Genomic DNA, 27,099 nt, shown 5'->3' on the forward strand with positions numbered 1-27,099 from the left:
CCTAACAGATTTGTATGTGTAGACAATAAAGATTACAGAGTGCTGGAGACATTGTGTCATGGAGCAGAACGATAAGAATCAACAAAGTTCGGGCTAATTATAATAAATATTGTTGTCCCAATTAAATCTTATCACACTTGCATATTTTTTCGAAATCATGCAGCCTTCAAAAAATTATGTTTTACTTTTATAATGAACTACAAAAGGAGCCAGAGGTTCTGCTCCTAAAAAATTGGGAGTTTTGATATAAAACTTTTAAAAAAATTTTTTTACTTGTGTAAAAAATACTATTCATTAACCCCATTTAAATGTTGCTTCTGCAATTAATCTATTTATCAATTTATATTATTTATGTTCACCAATCTTAAAGGGACGTTTCTTATAAAGTTGTGGCCATGTGTGTGTTGCAGTTTGCCTGGGCACAGTCATGAAACTAGACCTGCCTTCCAGCCTGGAAAATCACTACGAGACTTTGAGGCTACTCTACACCGGCTGCCAGGTCGTCCATGGAAACCTTGAGATTACACACCTCAGTGGAAACCCAGACCTCTCCTTCCTGCAGGTAAGTTTGAGTCTTAAAAAAAAGCACAAAACATCCTGCTTGAAACAGAACAAAGTAAATTTGAGATGCACAGATATAGATATGATATAGATATATCATATATTTGTTGCTGATTCTTGTGAAGCTCTGACCAACCAGTGCAAATTTCAGATAATCCAGATCTCTTTATTTATTAGCAATATTAAATAAAGTTTTCAGTTATTTCTCTAATTTTCCTGCCGGAGAAATCATAAGTTATTATGTTAGGAGCTGAGGTTACTTCACAGCATGTGTGGGTAAGGAGTTGCTGTAAAAACAAATTTAATCATCAATTAATTTAGTAATCGATTAATTATTAACTGGGGTATAGGGACTCCAAAACATGCCTCTAGCTTAAAAAAAACAACCCACTTAATGCATTAATTATACCAATATTGCATTTAAGATAAAAAAAAAAAAAATGTCTGTCTTTTAGCTCCGTATAAAACTAAGTTGGAAAAGTTCGAGTTTCACCTGGTTTAATTTCATAAAAAGTATTCTTTAAAAAATATTTTTTGACTATTTGCTTACAAATCGATTCATCCAAAAAATAATGGACAGATGAATCGATTTGCAAAATAATCGATAGTTTTAGCCCTAATTAAAGTTAGCGTTTTATATAATTTACATGGTTAGCTATACTGGCCTTAAACACCACAGTCTTTGTGTTTTCCATAGAGAAAGTAGACCTTTATTAAATCTGAGTTGTCTTAAATGTTGCCAGGTTAGTTTCGGTGTCTAGTTTTGTGCCAGTCTAGCTAAAAACGTGGATCATTTTATTAATACCTTAAGTTAAAAAGAAAAGGTAAAAAAATTTGGTAGCAAATAGCTTCTTAATAGCTGAAATCAAAAAGGGCATACATTGAGTGGTCTTCCCTCAGTGACTACCTTCACACCAAAGAGTGTTAGCTCTTGCTGTCAGCACTATATTAATATGCTTTTCATAGCCTGGAAAACAAATGATATTTATAGGATTCACACCCAGTCAATTCCCACCAGTGCTGATTATTGTTCATCATTAAAGAGAAATATAATAAATAGCTTTGGTTAGTTTTATTTATTTATTTATTTATTTTTTCAACCAAACAATATTTTTGTAAGCCCTATTTTTCTTTTTCTGCTTCCACAGGGCATTGTAGAGGTGCAGGGTTATGTCCTTGTTGCTCATGTCTCAGTGGACCTGGTGCCTTTGGACAACCTCCGGATCATTAGAGGCAGCCAGCTGTACGATTCCAACTATTCACTCGCTGTGTTGGACAATCAGGGGCTGAAGACACTTCGGCTTCGTAGCCTCAAAGGTAATTTGAGAGGCAAACCTGCTAAAAAAAATCATGCTTGTATGAGCTGCTTGAATTGAAAAGTCGTGACTTGTTGCTCTGGTGTCATTTGTCCTGCAGAAATCCTGTTGGGTGAAGTGTCTATTTGGGGGAACCCCCAGCTGTGCTTCCCGGACCCAGAGAGAATCATATGGAGGGACATCTTGAACGAGAAGAAAACCCCCCACCAAAGGCCAAACCGTCTGCAGCGCCGTGCCTCTAACTGTGAGCTGCTAACTATGACTCCCTCACTGTTTAGTAAAAAATGAAAACATACCATCCTTTAAACACAACTGAATGATCTAGCATTTAGTAATCATTTAGCTGTTTTTAATACATGCATTGATTCAGCTGTAAATGTAGCTTGTTGGAATGCCTCTTTAAAATGTTTTTGCTTTAAAATGTGTTTAAACCATATTACTCATTGCAGCGCTGACCTCTCACACTAAAAAAAAGAAAAACATTTTAAATGGGACTTTTTGTCAAAGGTTTGCCTTTCTGAAAGCTTATTTCACATTTTCAGTTCAAAACATAAAAAAACAACATAAAAAGCTATCTCAAACTAAAATAATTGACAGCCAAATCAAAGCTTTTATAACTGACAACACTGATAATACAGCCTTAGAGTTGCTTACTCTGGTGTTGACTTTAAACTTAAAACACAGACTGTCGTATAGCTTCACATACATATTTTACTGTAAAACAACGCCTTTGATTTATTTGCTGGTGACATTCAGAGTATAAGCTGTTAATGTGTTGTAATTATCTTTTCCGGTTTGCACAAAAATTTCCTTTTAACAAAACTCCATCAAATTACTTGAGGTTGTTTCAATACAAAATAATCTTTACTTGTTTGCTACATTTTAGTCTTTTATTTTAAGACCGGCTTCCTGCTTGCAGGAAGGTGACCCTTTCTGCTCATCAAAATAAAAGCTCTTTCTGTGCTTTTAGTTTGCTTTCTTCACTCCATCTGATTATTTTTGCTGGGATTTTATTTAAGACTTTGGTGAAATACTGGTTACCATGACCACAGTGAAACCCCATTTTCATGTTTTGATTTTGTGACTTTAAATCTTTTTTTTGTTTTTTTAAACAAATGTATGAAACTTTTCGCTTCTCAGTCTTTGATGTCTTTCTTTGTTCATCTAAAGAACTTTTCTGTCATTTCTCGTTTTGGTCCACATGTGTATTTAGCATCTTTTGCTCCACTCTTTGTTAAATTTAATACTTTAAAGTATTTTTCATCCTTTCGGCTGAAAGTCTTCCTGTTTGTTCTGCTACTCTAGTAGTGATCGGTTGAGGTTTGGGCAGGTTTTATTTTCCTCTGGTTTAGAAAGCAAGAATTATGGGCTCAGATTTCTGCTGTGCTTGCTTTTCTTTGGTTCAGGCAAAAACTGTCACCCTTCATGTGAGAATAACTGCTGGGGGGAAATGGAGCAGGACTGCCAAACACGTGAGTTTAAATCTTGCAGTCTTCCTGGTAATACTGAAATATTTATACCAGCTGGTAACTAAGCAGCTGCTTTTTTCCTGATATCCTCCCATTTTAAGTGACCAGGATAAGCTGTACGACTGGTTGTCACCGATGCAAAGGCCCTGATTCTATCGACTGCTGTCACCAGCAGTGTGCCGCCGGGTGCACTGGACCCAAAAACTCAGACTGTTTGGTAAAATGCCCTCCTTACTTCTATCCAAACATTTTTCATTTATTTATGACCTCAATAGTTAACATTTCCACTTCTACTGCTTCTTTGTTCTAGGCGTGTCTTCATTTCAACGACAGTGGAGAGTGTAAAGACAGCTGTCCCCCGCCAAGCATCTACGACCCTATCTCCTATCAGACCAAACCCAACCCCGACAAGAAGTTTAACTTTGGAGCCACCTGTGTAAAGAGGTGTCCCTGTAAGAACTGAGATTAGAAATTCAGCTCCAGCTGATAGCAGATGTTCAGCAGGTTATGTTTTTTCCTTGTTGTGCAACTCTAGGTTGCTCTATGAACTCTGTCTGTCTCTACAGATAACTACCTGGCTATGGATGTAGCCTGCACTTCCAGTTGCCGATCCAAAAAGGAAACCATCATTGTTGAGCCTGATGGTACTGAGGTGCAGATATGTGACAAGTGTGAAGGAAACTGTCCTCAAGGTAGACAGCCAATCCATTGTTTGCTTACTTTCATTTTGGACGGCTTGTTTGGTTTAGCTATAGAGAGAATCTGTCTGCATACTATGCAACGATTTCAGAAAATATGGGATCTTTTTTGTTAGGGATGCACCAAAAATTCAGCCGCCGAAAATTTGTAACCGAAATTACCGAAAAGTGCATTTTTGATTTGGGTCTGATAGACATTTAACACCAAAATAACACGACAGAAACTTGTGATGAAGCAACAAACAGCACATCCAGCATTGGGATAAAAGGATTGCAAGCAAACAGCACATCCAGCATGCAGAAATGTTGTGAAGCAGGTAGCAGAGCAGAGTTTATCAGAGTTGGGTGCAAGTTTAAAAGCTGCACATCGTTATCATTGCGCGCTCAGGTCAGTGGCACAAAATAAATGCAATAGAAATCCAAACATTTCCGTCACCATTCTGAATATGATAAGGATGGAAAAGGAAACCCCGAACATGCTCACTCCGTCTCTGGCGGACGTGTTTGAAAAAGAAAGTGATTTGGCTAAGTAAAGGACATAACATCAAAGATGTAGTGGTAAATAGATATTTTTATAATTTTGGAATTGACTTATTGAAATGCCTTGAGTTTAAAAAATAAAATGAGTTTTCTTTTTATAGGGTTAGTACACATTGTTGCCAAAAATGCTATGGTTCTTGTATTTGACGTAATAATTTCTTTTAGCTTTTTGGTTTTTGATCTTAGTTTCCTAATTTAATTATTTCATTTTCGGCTAAGAAATTAAATTTCGGCGCATTTCCTAATTTTTGCATCAAAATCTGTCTGCCGCACACTCTACTCTAACAATATGCGTGTATGCATGCCTGACAACGTCGGGGCATGCTCCTAATGAGATGACGGATGGCGTCCTCAGGTATCTCCTCCCAGATCTGGACCAGGGCATCAATAAGCTCCTGGACAGTCTGAGGTGCAACCTGTTGTTGTCGGATGGATCTAAACATAATGTCCCAGAGGTGTTCTATTTGATTTAGGTCAGGCGAGTGTGGGGGCCAATCAATGGTATCAATTCCTTCATCCTCCAGGAACTGCCTGCATACTCTCCCCACATGAGGCCGGGCATTGTAGTGCACCAGGAGGAACCCAGGACCCACTGCACCAGCATAGGGCCTGACAATGGGTGCAAGGATTTCATCCCGATACCTAATGGCAGTCAGGGTGCCGTTGTCTAGCCTGTATAGGTCTGTGCGTCCCTGCATGGATATACCTCCCCAGACCATCACTGACCCACCAACAAACCGCTCATGCTGAACGATGTTACAGGCAGCATAACGTTCTCCACGGCGTCTCCAGACCCTTTCATGTCTGTCACATGTGCTCAGGGTGAACCTGCTCTCATCTGTGTAAAGCACAGGGCTCCAGAGTCAGACTAGCCAATTCCGGTGTTCTGTGGCAAATGCCATTCGAGCTCCACGGTGCCGGGCAGTGAGCACAGGACCCACTAGAAGACGCCGGGCCCTCAGGCCACCCTCGTGAAGTCTGTTTCTGATTGTTTGGTCAGAGACATTCACACCAGTGGCCTGCTGGAGGTCATTTTGTAGGGCTCTGGCAGTGCTCCTCCTGCTCCTCCTTGCACAAAGGAGCAGATACCGTCCTGCTGATGGGTTGTAGACCTTCTACGGCCCTGTCCAGCTCTCCTGGAGTACCTGCCTGTGTCCTGGAATCTCCTCCATGCTCCTCAGATTGTGCTGGGAGACACAGCAAACCTTCTGGAAATGGCACTTATTGATGTGCCATCCTGGAGTTGGACCATATGAAAATGTTTTATTAGGTTGACTTGAGACTGACTGGACAACAAGCCTGAACATACAGCCATTTTATTGCTTTGAATTCAAAGTTCAAACCTGAATCCAAATAAATAGGGTAACACTTGAAAATGTATGCTTTACGGTTGCTTTTTATTCAGCGTATCTGTGTTTGAGCAATTTAGAAAACATGAATAACCAGAAAAGTTGGTCTGTAGATTCATGAAGAACTGAAATACAGAAGAACTGAGTCAGTCGTCTGAAAACAAAGGCTTACCACACTTCTCAGAAGTTCTGAGACGTGTGTGGATTTTATTTGTTCGAGGTCAAACTGAATGTTTCTCCTCTGTCACAGATTGTTACAGCCCTGGTACGGAAAACGGCAACTTGGGCAACCACAACGTTACCATAGTAACATCTTCTAATGTGGGACATTTCAACAAGTGCTCCAAGATTTTTGGAAGCATCGCCTTCCGCGCTCAGAGTTTTGCAAGGTGAGGAAAATTACAAAGCTAAAATACAAAACTCTTTATTTTTACAATAATAAAACTCAGATTTGGATTTATTACTGCTTCTTTTACTGACCTGTGAAAAAAAGTTGATGGAATTTGTAGCAGCAGTTTCTTCCTCTCTGCCCCCTGAAGAAAAGTGTGAGGCTGTCAGGCCTTCTTACTCACAGTTTAGACCACTTGAGGCTTCTCTCTTGTCCAACCCCTGCTGTAAATCTTCAAAGAACTTTCCCTTATTCTAGTTTTTGATAGACGCCATGGCCCGTTTAGAGTTGATCTGCACAGATCATGTTGCACAAACAGGAAACGTTTCTGTATGTTCCAAATAATTCAATAAAAACAGAGTAGTATGTAAAGCATGTTTCATACTGAGACTAAAAATAATCAAAGCATTTTCTGTTGGTGTCCCTCGCTCTTCATTCAGGGACCCTGTGACCAATAAGTCCGGTCTGACTTTGGAGCAGCTGGAAGCCTTCAGGAAGTTGGAGGAGATTACAGGTATGTGGCTTTTTGCTAACGCTTCTGTTTGGTTTTACCTGCAAAATATTCCAGATCTCAATTCAGTTTCACGGGGAGATGTGCACAATAAAAAAATATATAGGGCCTATATATATATATCTAAGTGTAGTTGTGATTTTTTTTCACATTCAGGTTATTTGTACATCGATGCCTGGCCAAAGGAGTGGACCAGCCTATCTGTGTTTGAAAACCTTAAGGTGGTCAGAGGAAGGATGCTCTACATGTAAGTTCAAAGTCAGGGTTTGGGTTTCACCCACTCCTTACTGACCCAAGCCAACAAACATGTTTAGTCCGTGTTGTTTTTAACCTTTAACCCCTTTTTAAGCATGTATAAAAAACTTAACTTGGCAATCAGTGCAATTGGTAACAACTTACTCTTTACATGCAAAGAACACAAAGTTATAGTGCAACTACAGATATGTTTGTTTTATTAAGAAACGTCCTATTTTGCAAACTGAAAGAAAACGGTTAAATTTTTTTTTTTCTTGTGACAAGTCTTTTGTTTTTAAATACCTAGAAGCTAAACAGTCTATTCCCTAACTATAAAAAAGCTAGGATCAGATAACAGGTTAATGTTCCAGAACTTTATATTACATTAACCAATAACAGAACCACCTTGCCTGTGAGAGAATTAGGTAATATGCTGTCTGCTCTTTGCATCTTTCTTCTGTCTGAGCTTTTCCCTTTTGGGCTCTCTGACTATCTGAGACTAGCCGTCTCACACTCCACTCCTGTGTTTAAGAAGTTGTGTATGTTTTGACGGAGGTGGAGCAGGTGGTGGACTGAACCATTTTATGTAAATAGAGGGGGGTGACTATTGAGAAATCTTTCCAAAACAAATAAATCCAGTGTTGTCGATATATTGTAAATAGAATATAAGTTTGATTTTAAGTTTATTACTAAACATTTAATTATTTAGTCAGTATTACATTTTTTATGTGGGGCCTCTCTCTCCATCGTGGGCCCTTTTCGATGCCACTGATGGTAATAAATGCTAATCATTAGCCTGCTCTGACTCTTTGACCAGAAGGAACTACTGAAGTCTCCAGGAAGCATTTTTATTGCTGCAGGTCAGGTGTGTTTTGGATAACATGCTTGGGTTGCTTAGAATGGTTTAGATGTTGCAACTGCATTTTTTTTTTATTATTTTTTTTTTTAACCATCGAGATAAAGGTGCCACAGAAAACAAAACAGCAGGAAGTAAAATAAAGCCAAAGGAAGTAAAATAAAGCCAAAGGAAGAAAAGGAAGAAAACAACATTGGAGTGATGCATATGAACTAGATGGGATAAGACTGTCTGAACAGGAAAGTTTTGAGTCTGGATTTGAAAAGAGGGAAGGAGTCCAGAGTACGGAGATCCGGAGGGAGGGAGTTCCAGAGGTGGGGAGCAAAGCGACTAAATGCCCGGTTCCCCATTGTGACAAGACAGGCCGAGGGAACGGAGAGCTGGAAGGTGTGGGAGGATCGTAGGGAGTGAGTGGGGGTGTTAACGTGAAGGAGATCTGAGATGTAAGATGGAGCCAAGCTATGGAGGGCCTTGAATGTAGTTAGGAGGAGTTTGAAGATGATTCTTTGTTTGATGGGGAGCCAGTGGAGTTGTTGCAGGATGGGAGTGATATGATGAGAAATGGGTGTCCGAGTGATCAGGCGTGCTGCAGAGTTTTGGAGGAGCTGTAGTTTCTGGAGGGACTTGTTTGGAAGGCCAAAAAGAAGTGAATAACAGTAATCGATGCGTGAAGTGATGAGACTGTGAACAAGAATGGCGGTAGCTTGGGGAGTGAGGGAGGGACGGAGACGAGATATGTTACGCAGATGGAAGTAGGCAGACCGGGTGATGTTGTTAATGTTAGACTGGAAGGAGAGGGTGCTGTCGAGGACGACACCATTTTACTTTTGCAGTGTTACCACTTTTTTTTTTTTTTTTTAGCTCAACTAAAAAATTAAACTGATTATAGTGAGGACAAAATAATCAATGACCCTTTTACCTTTTTGTTTAGGGGTGTGTATTCTTTGGCCATCCAGAACCTACACATCACATCCCTCGGGCTGCGCTCACTGCGCAGCATCAGTGGAGGCCTGGTGTTGATATACAACAACCCACAGCTATGTTACACCAACTTTCTGCCCTGGGAGACGCTCCTCCATCCCACTGAAGGGCCCCACCGCATCGTCCGTCTCAACCGAGACCCCCAGATGTGTGGTAGGTGAACACAAGTCCAACACATGTCAACCAAAAGATTAGTTCGAGGACCTTTGTTGGTCTTGAGTCTGATGCCCGTGGCTCACACATGTTTAATATACAAATCCTTAGAAAACTTTCATACCCCCTGAACTTGTTTACTTTTTGTATTTTTGTATTTAGACCCATTTTCTCCCATTAACCCTAAATATAATCCATTAGAGACAACTGCCTCTAGTATCCTAATTAGTTAATCTAATTTGTTTGCTTAACTGCAAAATACTTTGTCAAAGAGGAAAACAAACAATGCATATAACACAAAATTGTCCATTCCCAAATTGAAATATATCAGCATTGTTCTTTGGGTCAGCTTTTTCTTCATCTGGGGCAGACAAGTTAGTCAGATTTTAAATGGAGTTTGAAACAGAGTAATCCTGCACAACAGATTGCTGAAGCAATCTTTCACTTGGTGGTACAAACACCAAATTAGTACACATATGCACCAGGAACTATTATCTCAGAGAAGTATGTTACCCACATAAAAACAATAAAAAAAATAGAAATATAATAAAAACATGGCTGGAAAATGTAAAGATCTCCACCATTTGCAGTTGTTTTAATGCATGTTTGAGCTAGATTCTGATATAATGATGGAGTACATGTGCAAGTATGAAAAATCCAATTCTTTACTACAAGATTGTAATTATCCAGTAATAGGATAATATAACAGGAATTACTATATCTGTCAAAACACTCCATTAGAGATGCTTTTAATTAAAAAAGTCACCCTGCTGTACAGAATCGTGCACATTTACTGTAGGACTCTGCTTGTTGCTTGGCAGACGGATAAAAATATGTGGTGTTACTGATCATCTGAGGATGAGGAGAGCTTGCTGTGTAAATTTTGCAAAAAAATATTGAGAAAATATGGAGCAGGAAATTATTTTCTTTTGTTTCCCTTGTTTGATGAGTCAATTATTTAGTCCTGAAATTTGCATACACACAGCTGTATACACTTGAGGCTGAAACAACAGCATTTGCATCAGCTCCTCTTGCTGAAGGTCCATTTTTTTTTTCCCATTTTGGATGTGCAATCAGTGGCCACTTTTCCCCTATTCAAAGTGCTGCAATTGGTCCCACACTGCAAAAACAATCTCTTAAGTGTATTTACCCTTAATTTGAGTAGGTAAATAAGGTGATTTGCCAATGAGATTAGTATTTTTACTCTTAAAATAAGATAATTAGATGATATGAACTTGAAATAAGACAATGCAATATATATTTTTTCTTATTTTAAATGTAAATTGTCTTGTTCCATTGGCAAAGTGTCTAACTTTTCTTCTCAATTCAAGAGAAAAGTAATTATTTTAAGAAAAAATTACTTACTTAGATTTCCATTTTTTGCAATACACTGCGTCACACTTTGGACAGCTCTAGTGAAATGAAAACATGGTTATGTGATCGAATGCTATGGTCAAAGTCCCCTCCTGAATGTATTAAAAAGTCTGTGGCAGGACTTGACAGTTGATGTTCACAGATGCTCTTCATCCAGTCTGACTAAGCAGGAGGTATTCTGCAGAAGAAAAACCAACTCAGGAATGGGTTGAGTACAAATGATAGGTCCAACTTTTATGTTGGTCTATCTAATAAATCCTAATAAAATACAGTGATGCATGTTGGGGGATTTTTTGAATATAAAAAGTTCAACAGTTGTTAAATACCTTTCTACGGGATGTTCATTCTTAGAGAAATAACATTAAATGATGTTGTGTTCTTTCTTTTATATGTTTTCAGAGGCAGAAGGAAATGTTTGTGATCAGTTGTGTGATGGAGGATGTTGGGGTCCTGGTCCTGGACAGTGTGTGTCTTGCAAATTATTCCAGCGTGGTACCGTGTGTGTGGAGCAGTGTGCTGTCTATGAAGGGTATGGGTCTTCTTTAATGCAGGATATCACCAAACATTATATATAAAGGTTTATATTCTACTCACATAGGTAATCCATAAAAACTATATTTTTCAAAGGTAGAACAAAGCAATTTAAAGAACATTATCTTTGATAAGATAATTGGTGAGCTTATGTTATAGTTTTTGATAATGCAGTAACAATATTTTGTAGACATCACTGGTTGCAGCTTCAAAGAAAAGCAGTGAGCTAAAACCGGACAGTTCGGGGATGAGAACTTATATCCCTTTTTTTTTCTTTGCAGAACTCCTCGTGAATACTTTGATGGATCAATGTGCATCGCCTGTCATGCAGAGTGTCGACCTATGAATGGCTCCGCTACCTGCCAAGGCCCAGTAAGAAACCACATGACACATTACAATACCTTACCTCGACACACTATAGGATGGTCCATATCAGCAAATGTGTTTGATAACAATTAATTATGAATAACTTTGAGTAGTATTTTAACTGTGCTGTACTTTTTAATTAAAATTGGAAATTAAACAAGATAACAGTCTTTGCATTGCCACAAGGTAGGGCGGATCATCGGGTAGCATAGATAGTCAGAACACACCGGCTTCACAGCTGCCTCTTCTCTCCTTGCTATGGATCGAGCCACACGTCAAATAGGCTCAAAAGCATACATAATAAAATGTCTTCGCTAGAATCTCCTTTCAGCTTTGTCTTCAATCATACAAAAAATCTTAAAGGCAGGAAAGAGGATTCTGTGGTGGAAGATAAGTGCAACAGCTGTTTGTGTATTTTTGAAACCGTAAAAACACCAAAACCCTAAATTGCTATAAATGCAGTTTTTAAGCCCATTTATTTCGAGTGGTTGTTGACTATGCTATCTAAACTATATTTATAAAATATTCAGTCCAACTTTCCTTTTATTTTTTTATCAATAATTTTCCTTTTTTTAAAAAAAAAACAATCATCTTATTCTAATTCTTTGGTTTTATTATCTTTAATTATTCGTTGTACCATAATGTACTTTTCTTTTTTTTTCTAATGTACAGCATTTTGAATTTACTTGCTTATAAAATATAGACACGAACTTCCCTTGCTTTGCCTTGCCCTACTCTGCCATACTAGATTACACTATGCTGTTTTACTGTATGTATACTATTGCAAAAAAGGTGCCACACTGTTGTACTACACTGCACCATACTATATAATACTGGAGTGTTTGTTTAAGATACTATCCTACACTGTGTTGCCCTATGCTGTACTTTACTATACGGTCTGCCATATCCTTCTATACTATGTAATAAGACAGAATACCATAGTATACTATACCAAACATAGCAAAACATACATTATACTTTACCCTAACAAAGCATATTATATTTTATGTATTTGTATTGAACAGATTCCCCTTAAAAAGCCCCTGTAATTAGTAAACAATATTCACTCATGTTCAATTTCATCTCAGTATAAAATCAGCTGTTCTGCAAAGGCTTCATATTTTTTGTTAGAAAACAAACAGCATCACCAAAAGAAATGCAGCAGAAAGGTCATGGATGGAGTAGTGATGCTATGTTTGTGGTCAAGTGATGTTTGCAAATGAAAGCGTTTACCAACTACAGTATATTGAAGGTTACAGGAAAGCAGATGAAAGGTTTTAAGCAGGGTCAGGTTATTAAAACAATGATCCGGGATTTGTGTATAATTTCAACACACATTTAAGATGGAAAAAAAAGAAAATAAATGCTTCTTACAGGGATCCACTTTGAAAACTCCCTCTTCTTTCAGGGTGCAGATGATTGCACTGAGTGTCTGCATTACCAGGATGAAAGGTTTTGTGTGGAACGTTGTCCGAGCGGAGTGAAGGAAAACCAACAAACCGTGTGGAAATACGGCAACGCTACAGGACACTGTCTGCCCTGCAACACTAACTGCACACTGTCGTAAGTCAACAACCGCTTCCAGTCTGAAAAACACAAGCAAACACAAATGCACATGGAAATAACTCACGTCGAACCCTTTATTCATTTTAGCTGCACCACAAAGGACGAGAGAGGCTGCCCCGTTGAGATCAAGGCGGGGTAAAAATCACAATTATCTGAGTTTTTGATGATACTTTGAAAGGTTCTTACTAGGGCTGCAACAAATGATTATTTTGCAAATCGATTAATCTGTAGATTTTTTATTTTATTATTTTTTTTAAAGTTAAAAGCAGCTTTAATATTAAAATACTTGAAACGCAAACCAAAGTCTGTGGAAGCTAAATAAATATTTGTTATCTGTTTTTTACAAACCCTAACCCATGAAAGTTAAATCAAAGAAAATGAAATCTTAAGTTTGTGAGGTTAAAAAAAGTATTTTTTTTGTTGTTGTTTTAGGTAGCAATCTACTTTTGTTTTATTTATACCTGGAAAATGCTTGAAGAGTGCTCTAATCTTTATTTTTGGAGGGTTTAGAAACCCTGTAATGTACTTTTATGTTTAGACGTTCCCTTAAACTTTTCCTCCCTTTTCAGTTCAGGCACAACCATCGCTGCTGTTGTCACTGGACTTCTGCTGGTTATAATCCTTGGAGCTATGCTGTACTTTTATTTAAGAAGACAGAAGAAGCTGAAGAGGAAGGAGACTGTGAGAATGTACCTTCAGGAACAAGAGGTGAGCACTTATAGTGGTTCGATCACAATTTGCACTGTTTTCTGTGGAGTATAGACTAAGATCATGCATAACCTAAATCCCCTGATCACTCATGTAGCTTGTGGAGCCATTAACCCCAAGTGGGGCGTCTCCAAATCAAGCTCAGATGCGAATTCTTAAAGAGACGGAGCTAAAAAAGCTGAGACCTCTTGGCGCAGGCGCCTTTGGGACAGTTTACAAGGTAAGTAGACTTCAGATTCAGTTTGTGTTTTTATGTTTAGATTTATAAGATAATAATCATTTTAAATGACTGTTTCAGGGGGTATGGGCTCCTGAAGGTGAACACGTAAAAATACCAGTGGCCATTAAGGTGTTACGGGAGAACGCCTCACCAAAGGGCAACAAAGACATTCTAGATGTAAGTGTAAAGCAAACATGACAAAATACACACTTTAGCATATTAAGGATTAGAATGCAATCACGTTTTTGATCCCAGGAGGCGTATGTGATGGCGTCTGTCACCAGCCCTTATGTGTGTCGTCTCCTCGGGATTTGTCTGACCTCGGCCGTGCAGCTGGTCACTCAACTGATGCCGTACGGCTGCCTGCTGGACTATGTCAGGGAAAACGTAGACCGCATTGGTTCTCAGGTCCTCCTCAACTGGTGTGTCCAGATTGCCAAGGTACCCTAAGTAGTGCTTTTCTTTTATTATTATCTCTAACATTTGATGTGGCTCCTGCTTGTGGCTGATGGATCAGTGCATTTGTGTCGTTGTAGGGGATGAGTTATCTGGAGGACATTAGGTTGGTTCACAGAGATCTGGCTGCCCGCAATGTTCTCGTGAAAAACCCAAACCACGTCAAGATCACAGACTTCGGCCTGGCCCGTCTGCTGGATATAGATGAGACTGAGTATCATGCTGATGGAGGAAAGGTGAGAAAGCAATGCTGTGGACAGGCACAAGCTCATCCACCCCCCTTGTTTCCTTTGATTGACTGGTTTTTCTGTAATTAAAGGTGCCAATTAAATGGATGGCTTTGGAGTCTATTCTACATAGGAGGTTTACTCATCAAAGTGACGTCTGGAGCTACGGTCAGTGTTGCTTGGATGCTGAAACAATCACAATGACTTATCTGACAGAGTGACTCAAAGTTCTCATAATTTTTAAGTAGAAGAAAAATGATCAATGGTTTTCAAATGGTGGTACAAAGAAATACTCTGATACCCATAAATATGTGTAAAGTACATTTGCAAACCTACTAAGACCAAGCTGTTCACCTAAACTGAGTGGTTTCAAAGACGTCACTAATTACGGAGGCAGCCCATAGTAACTCTGGAGGATCTGCAGAAATCCACTGTCACGTACCCCTCAAATCCGATAATGTGGGCCAGTCAGATGCACGCCATCTGCATCCTACTATGTATAACCTCAATTACTCTATGGTGAAACACGGGGAGGCAGTATAATACTTTGGGTGATATTCTTTTTCAAAAACGACAGGGAAACTGGGTTAATGTGAGAATCCTAGATGAAAACCTGTTAGACCTACTGGAAGGATTCACTTTCCAGCTAAACAACAAGCCACAAACATACAGTAGTTACAGTTAAAGCCTCTACATTTTTCTTTAGAACTAAGAAATTTGTTATTTTATACAAGGTAGCACCATTTAATCTGTCTCAAAAAGACTCCTGGGAAAAGCTCCTAGGAATAGAATGGCGTCATGTTGTCCTTACAGCACAGGGGCATAAACCAAATTGATCTGTTCTTGCACAATATGTCATGCTTTAGAAATTGATTGTCACAATTTTTCGCGTTCCACTGAGCTTTGTCCAACAAACTGCAACAAAAGTTATGGCATGTCTGCATCTCATGTTAACACATGACATGCAGACATGTATCTGCAACTGTGCATCACTGATGCTTTATTGTTTCCAGGCGTGCAGAGTTATCAGAGCTCTGATAAAAGACTAAATCCTCTGCTGTTTCAATGTTTTCATAGGGGTGACAGTTTGGGAGCTGATGACGTTTGGTTCCAAGCCGTATGACACCATCGCAGCAAGGGACATCCCAGATTTGCTGGAGGGAGGAGAGCGACTCCCACAGCCTCCAATCTGCACCATCGACGTCTACATGATAATGGTCAAATGTGAGTACGGTATCATCAATGTGTCAGTGTTACTGAGCCACTCGCTCACTATTTTGAAGGAGGATTTGAGTTCACACTGTGATTTTCTGTTTGCTTTTAGGTTGGATGATTGATCCAGACAGCAGGCCCAAGTTTAAAGAACTGGTTTATGACTTTAGCACCATGGCAAGAGATCCATCTCGTTTTGTAGTCATTAAGGTAAAATTTACAAAGACTGAGGCTGTGTCCGAATATTCTCCCTAACCCCGCAATCAATATATGGAGGACGTGCATCTGACGATGGCCAATCACATGACACCCATGACTCTGCCTCTTTGGACGGCAAAACAAACCTTGCGTACATAGAAAACGACTAGCAGCCATTGCAGTTTTTCTCCATATTGCATTGAAAACACCATAAAAAAACGGTAACCTTGTGCTTAGTATATCGGTATACCGATCGACAAGGAAGAAAGAACCGCATCTCATTTTATTGCCTCCCTAATGACCCAGAAAGGCGAGTTAGACGGGTGGCTGCTGTAAAGAGACAGAGCTGGACTCAGCTACAACTACTAGATTTGTGTGCGGCAATCAATTGTAAAATGGTTGATTATGTTCAAATTACTGTTGTATATTTATATTTTTTATTTAGATAGATGTGGAAATTGCTTCTGACGCTACTCAAAAATAAGTTGAGGGTTTCATCTTCTAAAAGGCATGCAGTTTCCCCCAGCATATTAAAAGCCTGGAGGCCGGCCAGGCTTTACTCGGCCCCCTCCCCACCCGGAAAAGCGTAATAATTTTATTTTAAATGCATTGATGTTTGAAAGTGACATAAAAGAGCGAGAAAAGATTACACACTAGCTGCTGTTATAGCCCCACCACGGTCATTTCGGTCTAGTAGGATGACCCAGCGCTCTCCCTGAATTCTACCTGTTCTGTTGAAGAATGAACAAATATCCTGACAGAAATATGCCAGGACCTTGTTAAAGTTGAATGGATGCTTAGTCGGCAACTCGCTAAGAAACATTTATCCAAATATCAGTAAAGGTGTATATATATTTATTTAAGCTTTGACTTTATACAAAAAAAAATCCAAGTTGTGCACAACTACCCTCCACCAATAAAAGTAATTGATGCTTCTTGTATAACTTTGCCTCTCTATAGAGTCCTTAGCCTAACTGCATGTTGCTCTGTTACCGTCCTCCAGAATGACGAGCAGATGAGCGCATCCAGCCCAGTGGACAGCCAGTTTTACCGGATGCTTCTGGAGGAGGGGGAAAATGTGGGAGACATGATGGATGCAGAAGAGTATCTAGTCCCGCAACCCAACCTGTTCCCCAGAACCAGGGGAAAGGAGTCTGTTTCCAATGGGCCGTCCAGGCACCAGTCCTACAGGGTCAGTGTTTGTTAAACTCTGCATAGCTATCATCCATCCAGGCATTCATAAAACCAGTTACTCTTAAAAATGAAAACTTGTGTTACACAATACTGTAAACATGAACGGTGGTAAACAAATGTGCTGTTTTTGCTGAAGTTGAAGAGTTTTCTTTTTTTTTTTTTTTTTTTTTTTCTTGTCTGTATCAACAGAGCAGAGATCAGGGTCTGGATGTGGAGCCCTCCACTGCTGGTGTTTCTCAAAGCATGTACTCCTCACTGAGTACGCTGGGCCACAACCACTACCCCACCCTACCAATGGGTGCAAGCGCAGCTAACGGCCTTTGGCCTCAGCTGGCTCGCAGCACGTCAGCAGGAGGCCAATCTGACTCGGTCTTCCTGGAAGTCACTCAGGATGGACAATCGTTGCCGCCGTCCAGCCCTGGACGGTATTGCAAAGACCCCACCTACCCAAACGGGAGCCAGTGTGACCTGGAAAACGACGAGACGGACAGCTTCCCTCATGCTAATCACCTTCATCACTCCTTGCCCAGGAGGAGTCACATCCACAGTCATAAAACTGCAATGCCAGGTTAGTTGAGAATTAGGGAGACGTTGACTTCTCAAATATTGAAGCTGGATCCATCCTTTCATTCATCTCTCCATCCTTTGCATTTTGACAAAGTAGCTAATGGAAACCTATATCTGGGAAAAAACTACTTACTACACCATAAAACAGAGTTTGTTCTGTTTTAAAACAAACTAAATTAATTAAAAATTTTGCTTTAAATTATTTACATAATCTAAAATCATCATTTAGCCCAGTTACTGAAGCTGGCAGTTGTAACACACCACTTTCTGTTTGTTTTCTCTTTTTTGTTTAATATATCTCTATTCAGGTGGTCTTGTTATGTTAAATACCCAGTTACTTTCTTTACCAACTTAAAGAGCAAAAAAAAAAGGCTAAAACAGAAAAAGAAAGCAGCCATAGGGGTGCCATATTGAATGAGCTACTGCTCTAGTAAGTCCTAAAGTCATGGTTTGGGACCAGGCCCATTTAATTAATTAATTTGAATTAGGCAATGCACATTTATCAACATCGTAGCTTAAAGCATCAACAGCTAATTTGCATGCGCTGTCCTAAAACTTACCCTGTCACACCTTGACGATTTAGACCAGTGTATGGCTTGAACTCAGGGAGGATCCATTCCACTCATAGGTTTTACTCATGGAAAGTTACTTATAGGTTTTGGATAAGCCACGACTTATGAGTAACTTAAGCTTAACGTATGTCAACGATCAGATAACTTACCTGTGACTTATGCCCCACGTATGGCATATGTTGTGAAATTTCTCAACGTGCTTGCCGTATGTCGACGTGTGCCATGGCTACGACCGAACAAACTTCCTAACAGACATGATGCTGAATCTGCTGCGACTGCAAACGATCTTTCTTTCTTTTTCTTTATTTTTTGGGTGGGCAGAATCATCGCTGCTCCCGAGGCGCCTGAGGGGAGCAGCTTTAACTGATTCTGCATAATGCATTACGCTGCCGTATACGCTGTCTAAATTGGCAAGAGGTGACAGGGTCCTAAGGTGTGTAAAAACAGTGAACATTAAACTAGCCATTAAGGGAGAGAACAGGGTGGACACAAACAGATAAGATGCCAATAGCATGAAATCAAAATGAAATGAGATCAACAGGCCCAAGGAAACAGATCAGTTATCCTGTGAACAGACGTCTCTTTAGTTTTCAAGCAATGTTTCAAGGAGATTTAAAAACTTATGTAGCCATCAAGGATAATTAATTATCCTTGTCTTCCAATTTCATTCAAGTTGAAAAGTCCAATTTTCATTTTGAAAATGTTACGGTCCTGTCAGTTCAGAATCCCGACTCTGCTTTAACCCCAATATGGCCGCTTTGCATTAGGACAGTTGGTTTGAACCTCTGACAGTTTTCCTAAAATCCTTCACAGAATATCAACCTGCATTATGACCTCTTTACTAATGTTTTTTTTTTCTTTTCTGTTTAGAATAAAGAGCAGATAAATACATTCTCATTAACCTATAGCTAATATTAGTTGACCAGGCTATTAAAAGTATGTACTTAGGAAGCTCACTGGTTTTTAAAGTTAGAACTGAGACAAAGGAGGTCAGGTTTCAGGGCATTCATCAAGTGTAAAAAGTGATCACAACATAAACATCCAGCATGATTTGTTCCTGGCTTAATGTACAGAGGCCTTTAGTCTTTGACGCGGGCGACCCGGGTTCGAATCCGGTCTGTGGTCCTTTCCTGCATGTCTCTCCCTCTCTCTCATACCCCCTTTCCTGTCAGCCTACTGTTGAAAAAACAAGCCATAAAAAGTGCCGTAAAAAAACAAACAAAATTTTCTTCCCCATTTTTCTGTTTCTGATTAAGCATTTAATGAGCGCACTTGAAAATCTGACAATAATTCACTGATTATAATTTTTATTAAATAATTGTCACCAAATGTTCTTTATTTACTGCAAAAATGCATCTTAAGGACCAGTGGAGCTGGACTCCAGTTTGAGAAGAATGACCCCTAAGAATGTGGACTCTTGCCTTAATGGACTCTTTAGAGGATGCAGCAGTACCTCTGCTAAAAGCCTTGCTCTCTCTCTGGGTTTTTCAGCCTGACTAACCTACCACAACTGATCATTCAAGTTCTTACATCTGTTTTCTGATATGACTACATTTTAAAAGTCTCACTGATATTAGAAATAGGAAACTGGCCTTTTTACTTTCATTAAGAACAGGTGTGCCAGGGAGTATTGTTTTCAGTGTGTCTGACACTTAGATAGTCACTCTGATTTCTCTGTGATTCTTCTCCTTGAACATTGTTTGACTTCCTCTCTCCTTGCTCTCAGAGTACGTAAACCAGGAGGTGCAGGATTCCAGGCCGGTGATCCCCGAGCGGCCCACCACACTTCCACGTAAAGGCTCCAGAGTGGACAGGCGGCTCCCCAACGGACTCGGCTCTGGTCATAGTGTTGAAAACCCAGGATACATAATCCCTGTCAACTCCATCTCTCCTGCCTTTGACAACCCGTACTATCTGGATCTTGGGGACAAGGCCAAAGCCGCTCCCAGTGGAGCAGCAGGAGACAGTCCTGCAGCAGTGGAGAGTAATGGGACTGTTCCCACGCATGTGAATGGGTTTGTGACCCCGACTGCAGAAAACCCAGAGTATCTTGGACTGGCAGACACCTGGACTGGTCATACTTGAGGAGAAGGAGCAGGGACTGTCGGACTTGGAGACTGTGCTCTTTTAATGGAAAACTGAAAGAAAGGGAAGAGTTATTTCTGACAGAACTGAGTGGGATCTTTGTTTGAATCTGAGAGCACCGTTTGGCCACATGAATGTGGGGAGGCTATCATAAAAAACTCACCATTGACCTCAGCAGAGTGTAGCATTAATATGGTATCCATGACGATGTGTGAACTCATAAACAGTTTTGGAGATTTCAGAGAATCATTTGATAATTTCTCCTTTTTTCTCTAATGTCTAAATTCATGTTCAGTTTCTTTTCCACCACATATGAAGCAGCTGTTGTTTCTTCCCAGCTTCCACGGACAGAATGAACCACGATGCGCATGCAGGATGGTGTTTAGTATTCTGGTCGCTCTCGTCCGACCCTGACGAGGGTCTCTAGTACCCTCAAAGCCATTTTGTCTCAAACAGAGAAGGCCCCTGCAGCCCATCTGGCCCATGGGCATGCTCCCTGAAAGAAAGGCGTCCTGTGTGCTGAAGACAGCAGCTTTGTGCCACTCTGATGTATGGGGGATCATTGGCGACTTTGCAGCTATTACTTTGTGAGGTACAAGCAGACGTCAAAAGCTGTGTAAAATATGTTTTATAGAGAAGATTTATATTTACCTAAATCATGTTCAAATCTCTGCATATTCCAAGCTTGCACTCCCCAGTGAGCCATGCTCTAAAAGCTGCAATGTATATATTTTTTTTTAAGTTTAGGAATAAAAAGAAGAGCGGGCTGCTCCATGCATTTGGAGGAAACAAAAGCGTCACTCTGGTCTATTAGGGTGATCAATGCATGGTTCAAATTCCACTCGGTGAGAGCAGACTTGCATCTCAGTTAATAATCAACAGCCTTTTTTTTTTTTTTCATGCTAACTGGTTTTTGGCGGAGAGGGAAGTCGAAGCCCTTTCAATCGAGCCTTTGTCTGACCTCCCATGTCCTTGTTGTCAATGCTTTCCTTCACTCACATTCTGTCTGAGAAGAAAGTAGTGACACACTGTTCAACTACATCTGAGCTGCTCTGTTTTTAATACCTAAAGGATGATACTGCACAAAGGCTTAAATATATCCTGAATGTACCCCCCACATCTCATGCTTAATACGGGTCTTGAAGAGTTTTGTTCTACAATGTCAACTTTAAGATTTTTAGAAAAAAAAGACTTTTATTTTTTCTATAACAAGTCAGGGAATTTCTTTTAATGCCTTCACTTTTTTATCACACACACACATATATACACATATATAAGATCTTGAATACAGGCTTATCAACACATAAGTCATTATTTGCCATGTTTCTATGGAACTTAGTTGTTTATAGGTTTGATATAGAAACACCTAAACAGCATTTATGCGTTTCTCATGTTAATATTTGAAATGTGAGGAACGCTTGTTGATGCCTTCTGTATAGGCTCTTTAAATCATCTGGAAAATGTTCAAATTTGGGCCCAAAGGATTATTATCTCCTTGTCAAAGATGGGTATCATTCCAAGTCTTGGAAAAATCGCAGCACAAAGCCTGTATTCATTCATGAGGCTTGCACTGGTTTACTGCAGCTGTCGGATTTGTTTTTTTGTTTTTTTTAACAGCTCTAAGAACTTATCTATCACCTCTATGAGCCAGCTTGTTTTACCAGAACAATTACAGAGCTTAAATGTTAACAGAATAAATGGATGGTTGATCAACACCAATGAATAAAATGAGCCCTGTGACTGTTTTTCAACATGTTTATTCCTGTATTAAAAAGACTGAAACAAGGCAGAAAACAAGACATCTTGAACATGATCATGGATGGAAAAAAAAGCAGCTAAAAATTTGTTGAAGTTTTTCCAAACTATGATTTACATTGTGAAGAAACATGTTTTTTACTCCTTTATATAAATATATATATATTTGTACATTTTTTTTTAACCTTTCATGGTTGTTGGGATTGTGGCAGGGTATAAATAACATGTATGTTGAAATATTTCTCTGATCAATCAGTGTAAGCAAATGTTTTAAAATAGCTATATAACCTATAAATAAACTGGTTATTAGCTGATAGGAACTGTTCTGTTCCATTTATTAGAATTTATAGCTATAATTTAGGATTTCTTTTGCTAAACATTTTCACTGAAATAAACCAAAGACCTTGTCTAAATCTCCTGGTTTAACATTTTTACTAAATACCAATCATGCACCCTAGTGGCTGTGATTAGTATTACAGAGTTGCTATAAAATTACAAGGCTCTTCTGGAATCAAAGAACCTTTACTGTCCCATGTTGAGGAATTTGGATGGACAGTGGCAAAAACAATTAAGCAGAAAAGGATTACAGGTACAATAACAAGAAAAGAACCACATTTTAAAGTTATGCTATATACAGTAGACACCCATACTTGGAAGGACATAATTACAGTGCAGTTATTAGTTAAAAGAAGCCTTTTTAGATCAAAATTAGAAATATTCAAGTGAAAAGAAGGAAAAAGAAGCAAGATTACAGAAATCTATGCATAACTGTTGGAAAAAGAAATTGTGTGAAAAACATAATTGTAGAAAAAAAACGTTTCTACGGCAGGTGAAAAAAAACTAACAGAGACATCTGTAAGCTAATTAGTAAAAAATGCAAATAATTCTTATATGATCAACTGGAAACAGGGGTATATTTATATACACCTGACTTGGTTGGGAGCAGCATCAATTAAAAAGTCAAACACAAGCTAGAAAAAAGGATCTAGGGAAGTGCTCATATGTGCATCTAAGATACAACAGTTTTTCACTTGCATATTTATTTAGTACAAAGATTAGAAACACTTCCTCTTGTATTTTCTGACTCAATGATTATTTAGTTGCTTTCCAGATATTACTTTTCTGTTTCACGCCAAACCTTCAATGAATGTTTGTTACCAAAGTCTCCGATCTAATTTTTTGAACAAATATTATGGTACCTGTTTAAGTCTCATTTAGCATAACAAACTGTAGTATACATATTCATCTTTGTAATGGTATAACAGAAAATCTTTGAAATCTGATGCACCCCCCATATGATTGACATGTCACTGCATCGAATCATGCAGAGGTTGAAAGATTTAAAAAAACAACTAATAATTAAAAAAATGTTAACAAATGTTGCTTATTCAATTTAATATTTGCTCTTAACAGATCAACACTGAAATCACCTATAGGCTACTCTAGAAAATTCATAAAGTTAAAAACAATGCTTTTTGTTATAATTTTCCACAAATATTTTTGATCCTATAAGATATCGATGTGTCTGTCTAAACAGTTTAAGAATGGATTATAGAGTTTTAGCCAGCTCCTTTGTTACCTGTCTTTTATTGCTGGACAGTTCAGGTGTGTCTGGTTAATGTTGTCATGGTTACTGAGGTCAGGCACAACTGGATTAATTCGTTTGTCCAGCAATGAAAGCCAGGAAACAAAGGAGCTGGCTGAAATTCAGGAAGTGATGGAGTTGGGAGTATAGTCAATTTTTTATGCCTTTGGTCATTCTCAGTAAATACAAGTTTTGAAGCAGCACCTTTAAAGAATTCAAAAGGTACTTAAGAGACAGGAAGCTCTTAGTTGAGCCCTTCATACAGCCTCAGGTGAGACGTATTTCCATCATTAGTGCTGCCTTCAATGACATCTCTTATAGCTGAATTTAAACTGTTACGATTTATATGTAGGCATTCACTTTGTAAGAAGGGAATAAAGAAGCAGAGACTGGTTTATTGTGAATAAAGCCTTTTCGCATTTGAAAGAATAATTTGTAAACCAGATGTTCTCATTAATTACGAATAATATATTTTTGCTTAACTTAACAACTGCTATTTGGGCACACAAACAAAACGAAAAAGCTGAGTGAATTTAAGGTGGAACCTTTAACAAAGCTGTTTCCTACCTACTCAAAAAAAATAAAATAAATAAATAAATATAATTGTTGGACCGTTTCTTGGCGGACAGTAACTTGCTAATAATAATTCCCACGTTTATGTGGTGTCTAGAAGGCAACACCTGCGGTCTCCATGACGCTCGTCATTCTATTTTTGAACGCCGCCATCACTGCCATGTTTTTGAACGCTATCCAGCTGCTGTGTGTCTTCAGTTTGAAACATTTGCCAGGAAATTTCTCCCCAGTTGTGACTTGTACCGGGAAGAAAGATTCGTAATAAGGTGTTTCACCAGTTAAGTTTACTTTTCGTCCTTATTTGCGGCCCTACAGCCGATAGTACTAAGTTTTATCATTGAAGGAAGCGGCTGTTGAGACGCGTTCAGGCTCCCCGGTTGTTGTGGTAATTCCTTGTTTCCGTGAGTAGGTTTCGGGGATGTCTCTGCACGGAAAACGTAAGGAAATCTATAAATACGAAGCCCCATGGACGGTTTACGCCATGAATTGGACGGTCAGGCCGGATAAACGTTTCCGGTTGGCGCTCGGTAGCTTCGTGGAGGAATACAACAACAAGGTTAGTTCTTGGAAACCCTCCTGGCTGTGGGACGTTGACTCTGACATCCCCACATTCAGATTTATTAAAAAAACAATAAAACAATCAACATATTAAAAGAAGCAGCAGAGTTAACATATTGATAGTCAGAAAGNAAAAAAAAGAAAATGTAACTTTATACAACATTTACTGGATTACATTTTAAAACAGAATAAAAAGCCCCTCTGGTCTATTTTATATAGAAAAAGATGAGATTTTGGCCTCAAGCTGTTAAACACTAATTAAAAGTATACGTAAATAAGAGAAGAAATTGAAATCTTTAAAAGACATTTAACTAATTTGACTTAGTCTATAAATCACTGAATGGCTAGGCTCAAGATATTTTATAGACTTATTAGTGTACCAACCCCCTAGTTCTCTGGTTCAAATCCACTCAGTATACCCAGAACCAGAACCAAACATAGAGAACCAGCATTTTACTCTTATGCTCCAACTGCGTTAATGTGGAGTAAACGCCCATTAAACTGTAAGAGTGCTGAAGTTTCTTTAAATCGAAATTAAAACCTTATTTTAGAGCAGCATTCTATATAAACATAGTTATGTTTTCAGTCCCCCTGTCTTTTTTTATTTGCTGTTTACATCTTTTCTTTTAATATAACAATCTTATTTTTATTATGTACTTTTATTGTCTTAAAATGTTTTCCCCTATGCCACTGCAATATACTGCTCTTTTTTTTTTTTTTCTGCGGTACAGCACTTTGAATCGTCTTTCCACTGGAATGTGCCAAATAAACTTGCCTTGTCTAGAAAAGATTTAAAAAAACAACTAATAATTAAAAAAATTTTAACAAATGTTGCTTATTCAATTTAATATCTGCTCTTAACAGATCAACACTGAAATCACCTATAGAAAATTCATAAAGTTAAAAACAATGCTTTTTCTTATAATTTTCCACAAATATTTTTGATCCTATAAGATATCGATGTGTCTGTCTAAACAGTTTTAGAATGGATTATAGAGTTTTAGCCAGCTCCTTTGTTACCTGTCTTTTATTGCTGGACAAACTGATTAATTCAGGTGTGTCTGGTTAATGTTGTCATGGTTACTGAGGTCAGGCACAACTGGATTAATTAGTTTGTCCAGCAATGAAAGCCAGGAAACAAAGGAGCTGGCTGAAATTCAGGAAGTGATGGAGTTGGGAGTATAGTCATTTTTTTTGCCTTTGGTCATTGTCAGTAAATACAAGTTTTGAAGCAGCACCTTTAAAGAATTCAAAAGGTACTTAAGAGACAGGAAGCTCTTAGTTGAGCCCTTCATACAGCCTCAGGTGAGACGTATTTCCATCATTAGTGCTGCCTTCAATGACATCTCTTATAGCTGAATTTAAACTGTTACGATTTATATGTAGGCATTCACTTTGTAAGAAGGGAATAAAGAAGCAGAGACTGGTTTATTGTGAATAAAGCCTTTTCGCATTTGAAAGAATAATTTGTAAACCAGATGTTCTCATTAATTACGAATAATATATTTTTGCTTAACTTAACAACTGCTATTTGGGCACACAAACAAAACGAAAAAGCTGAGTGAATTTAAGGTGGAACCTTTAACAAAGCTGTTTCCTACCTACTCAAAAAAAATAAAATAAATAAATAAATATAATTGTTGGACCGTTTCTTGGCGGACAGTAACTTGCTAATAATAATTCCCACGTTTATGTGGTGTCTAGAAGGCAACACCTGCGGTCTCCATGACGCTCGTCATTCTATTTTTGAACGCCGCCATCACTGCCATGTTTTTGAACGCTATCCAGCTGCTGTGTGTCTTCAATTTGAAACATTTGCCAGGAAATTTCTCCCCAGTTGTGACTTGTACCGGGAAGAAAGATTCGTAATAAGGTGTTTCACCAGTTAAGTTTACTTTTCGTCCTTATTTGCGGCCCTACAGCCGATAGTACTAAGTTTTATCATTGAAGGAAGCGGCTGTTGAGACGCGTTCAGGCTCCCCGGTTGTTGTGGTAATTCCTTGTTTCCGTGAGTAGGTTTCGGGGATGTCTCTGCACGGAAAACGTAAGGAAATCTATAAATACGAAGCCCCATGGACGGTTTACGCCATGAATTGGACGGTCAGGCCGGATAAACGTTTCCGGTTGGCGCTCGGTAGCTTCGTGGAGGAATACAACAACAAGGTTAGTTCTTGGAAACCCTCCTGGCTGTGGGACGTTGACTCTGACATCCCCACATTCAGATTTATTAAAAAAACAATAAAACAATCAACATATTAAAAGAAGCAGCAGAGTTAACATATTGATAGTCAGAAAG

The 27,099-nt window shown here is 38.8% G+C and overlaps 2 protein-coding genes across 3 annotated transcripts in view; both read left to right on the forward strand.

The window, feature by feature from the left end:
- Positions 1 to 22,509, forward strand: part of erbb2 (erb-b2 receptor tyrosine kinase 2) — a 36,031-nt gene extending 13,522 nt beyond the window's left edge. The window contains exons 2-27 of the mRNA XM_015375991.1: positions 411 to 562; positions 1,710 to 1,878; positions 1,978 to 2,121; positions 3,284 to 3,349; positions 3,448 to 3,563; positions 3,657 to 3,798; positions 3,913 to 4,038; positions 6,184 to 6,322; positions 6,762 to 6,835; positions 6,989 to 7,079; positions 8,854 to 9,056; positions 10,830 to 10,959; positions 11,243 to 11,333; positions 12,736 to 12,890; positions 12,981 to 13,028; positions 13,463 to 13,601; positions 13,699 to 13,821; positions 13,900 to 13,998; positions 14,077 to 14,262; positions 14,358 to 14,513; positions 14,597 to 14,672; positions 15,582 to 15,728; positions 15,829 to 15,926; positions 16,918 to 17,106; positions 17,298 to 17,676; positions 19,974 to 22,509. Of these exons, the coding sequence (XP_015231477.1) occupies positions 411 to 562; positions 1,710 to 1,878; positions 1,978 to 2,121; positions 3,284 to 3,349; positions 3,448 to 3,563; positions 3,657 to 3,798; positions 3,913 to 4,038; positions 6,184 to 6,322; positions 6,762 to 6,835; positions 6,989 to 7,079; positions 8,854 to 9,056; positions 10,830 to 10,959; positions 11,243 to 11,333; positions 12,736 to 12,890; positions 12,981 to 13,028; positions 13,463 to 13,601; positions 13,699 to 13,821; positions 13,900 to 13,998; positions 14,077 to 14,262; positions 14,358 to 14,513; positions 14,597 to 14,672; positions 15,582 to 15,728; positions 15,829 to 15,926; positions 16,918 to 17,106; positions 17,298 to 17,676; positions 19,974 to 20,332 (3,797 nt within the window). The 3' untranslated portion in view covers positions 20,333 to 22,509. The remainder of the gene's footprint in view (positions 1 to 410; positions 563 to 1,709; positions 1,879 to 1,977; positions 2,122 to 3,283; positions 3,350 to 3,447; positions 3,564 to 3,656; positions 3,799 to 3,912; positions 4,039 to 6,183; positions 6,323 to 6,761; positions 6,836 to 6,988; positions 7,080 to 8,853; positions 9,057 to 10,829; positions 10,960 to 11,242; positions 11,334 to 12,735; positions 12,891 to 12,980; positions 13,029 to 13,462; positions 13,602 to 13,698; positions 13,822 to 13,899; positions 13,999 to 14,076; positions 14,263 to 14,357; positions 14,514 to 14,596; positions 14,673 to 15,581; positions 15,729 to 15,828; positions 15,927 to 16,917; positions 17,107 to 17,297; positions 17,677 to 19,973) is intronic.
- Positions 22,510 to 24,442: 1,933 nt separating this feature from the next.
- LOC107085565 (DDB1- and CUL4-associated factor 7-like) overlaps positions 24,443 to 27,099 on the forward strand; it is an 8,630-nt gene continuing 5,973 nt past the window's right edge. Inside the window, exon 1 of one of the 2 annotated variants that reach the window (XM_015375956.1) lies at positions 24,443 to 24,801. In XM_015375956.1, the coding sequence (XP_015231442.1) occupies positions 24,664 to 24,801 (138 nt within the window). In that variant the 5' untranslated portion in view covers positions 24,443 to 24,663. Of the gene's footprint in view, positions 24,802 to 26,570; positions 26,967 to 27,099 lie in introns of those variants that run through there. The other variant, XM_015375955.1, reaches the window with a different exon arrangement.

This window comes from Cyprinodon variegatus, unplaced genomic scaffold (assembly GCF_000732505.1).
Source record: "Cyprinodon variegatus isolate N-32 unplaced genomic scaffold, C_variegatus-1.0 Scaffold128, whole genome shotgun sequence".
Lineage (NCBI taxonomy): Eukaryota > Metazoa > Chordata > Actinopteri > Cyprinodontiformes > Cyprinodontidae > Cyprinodon > Cyprinodon variegatus.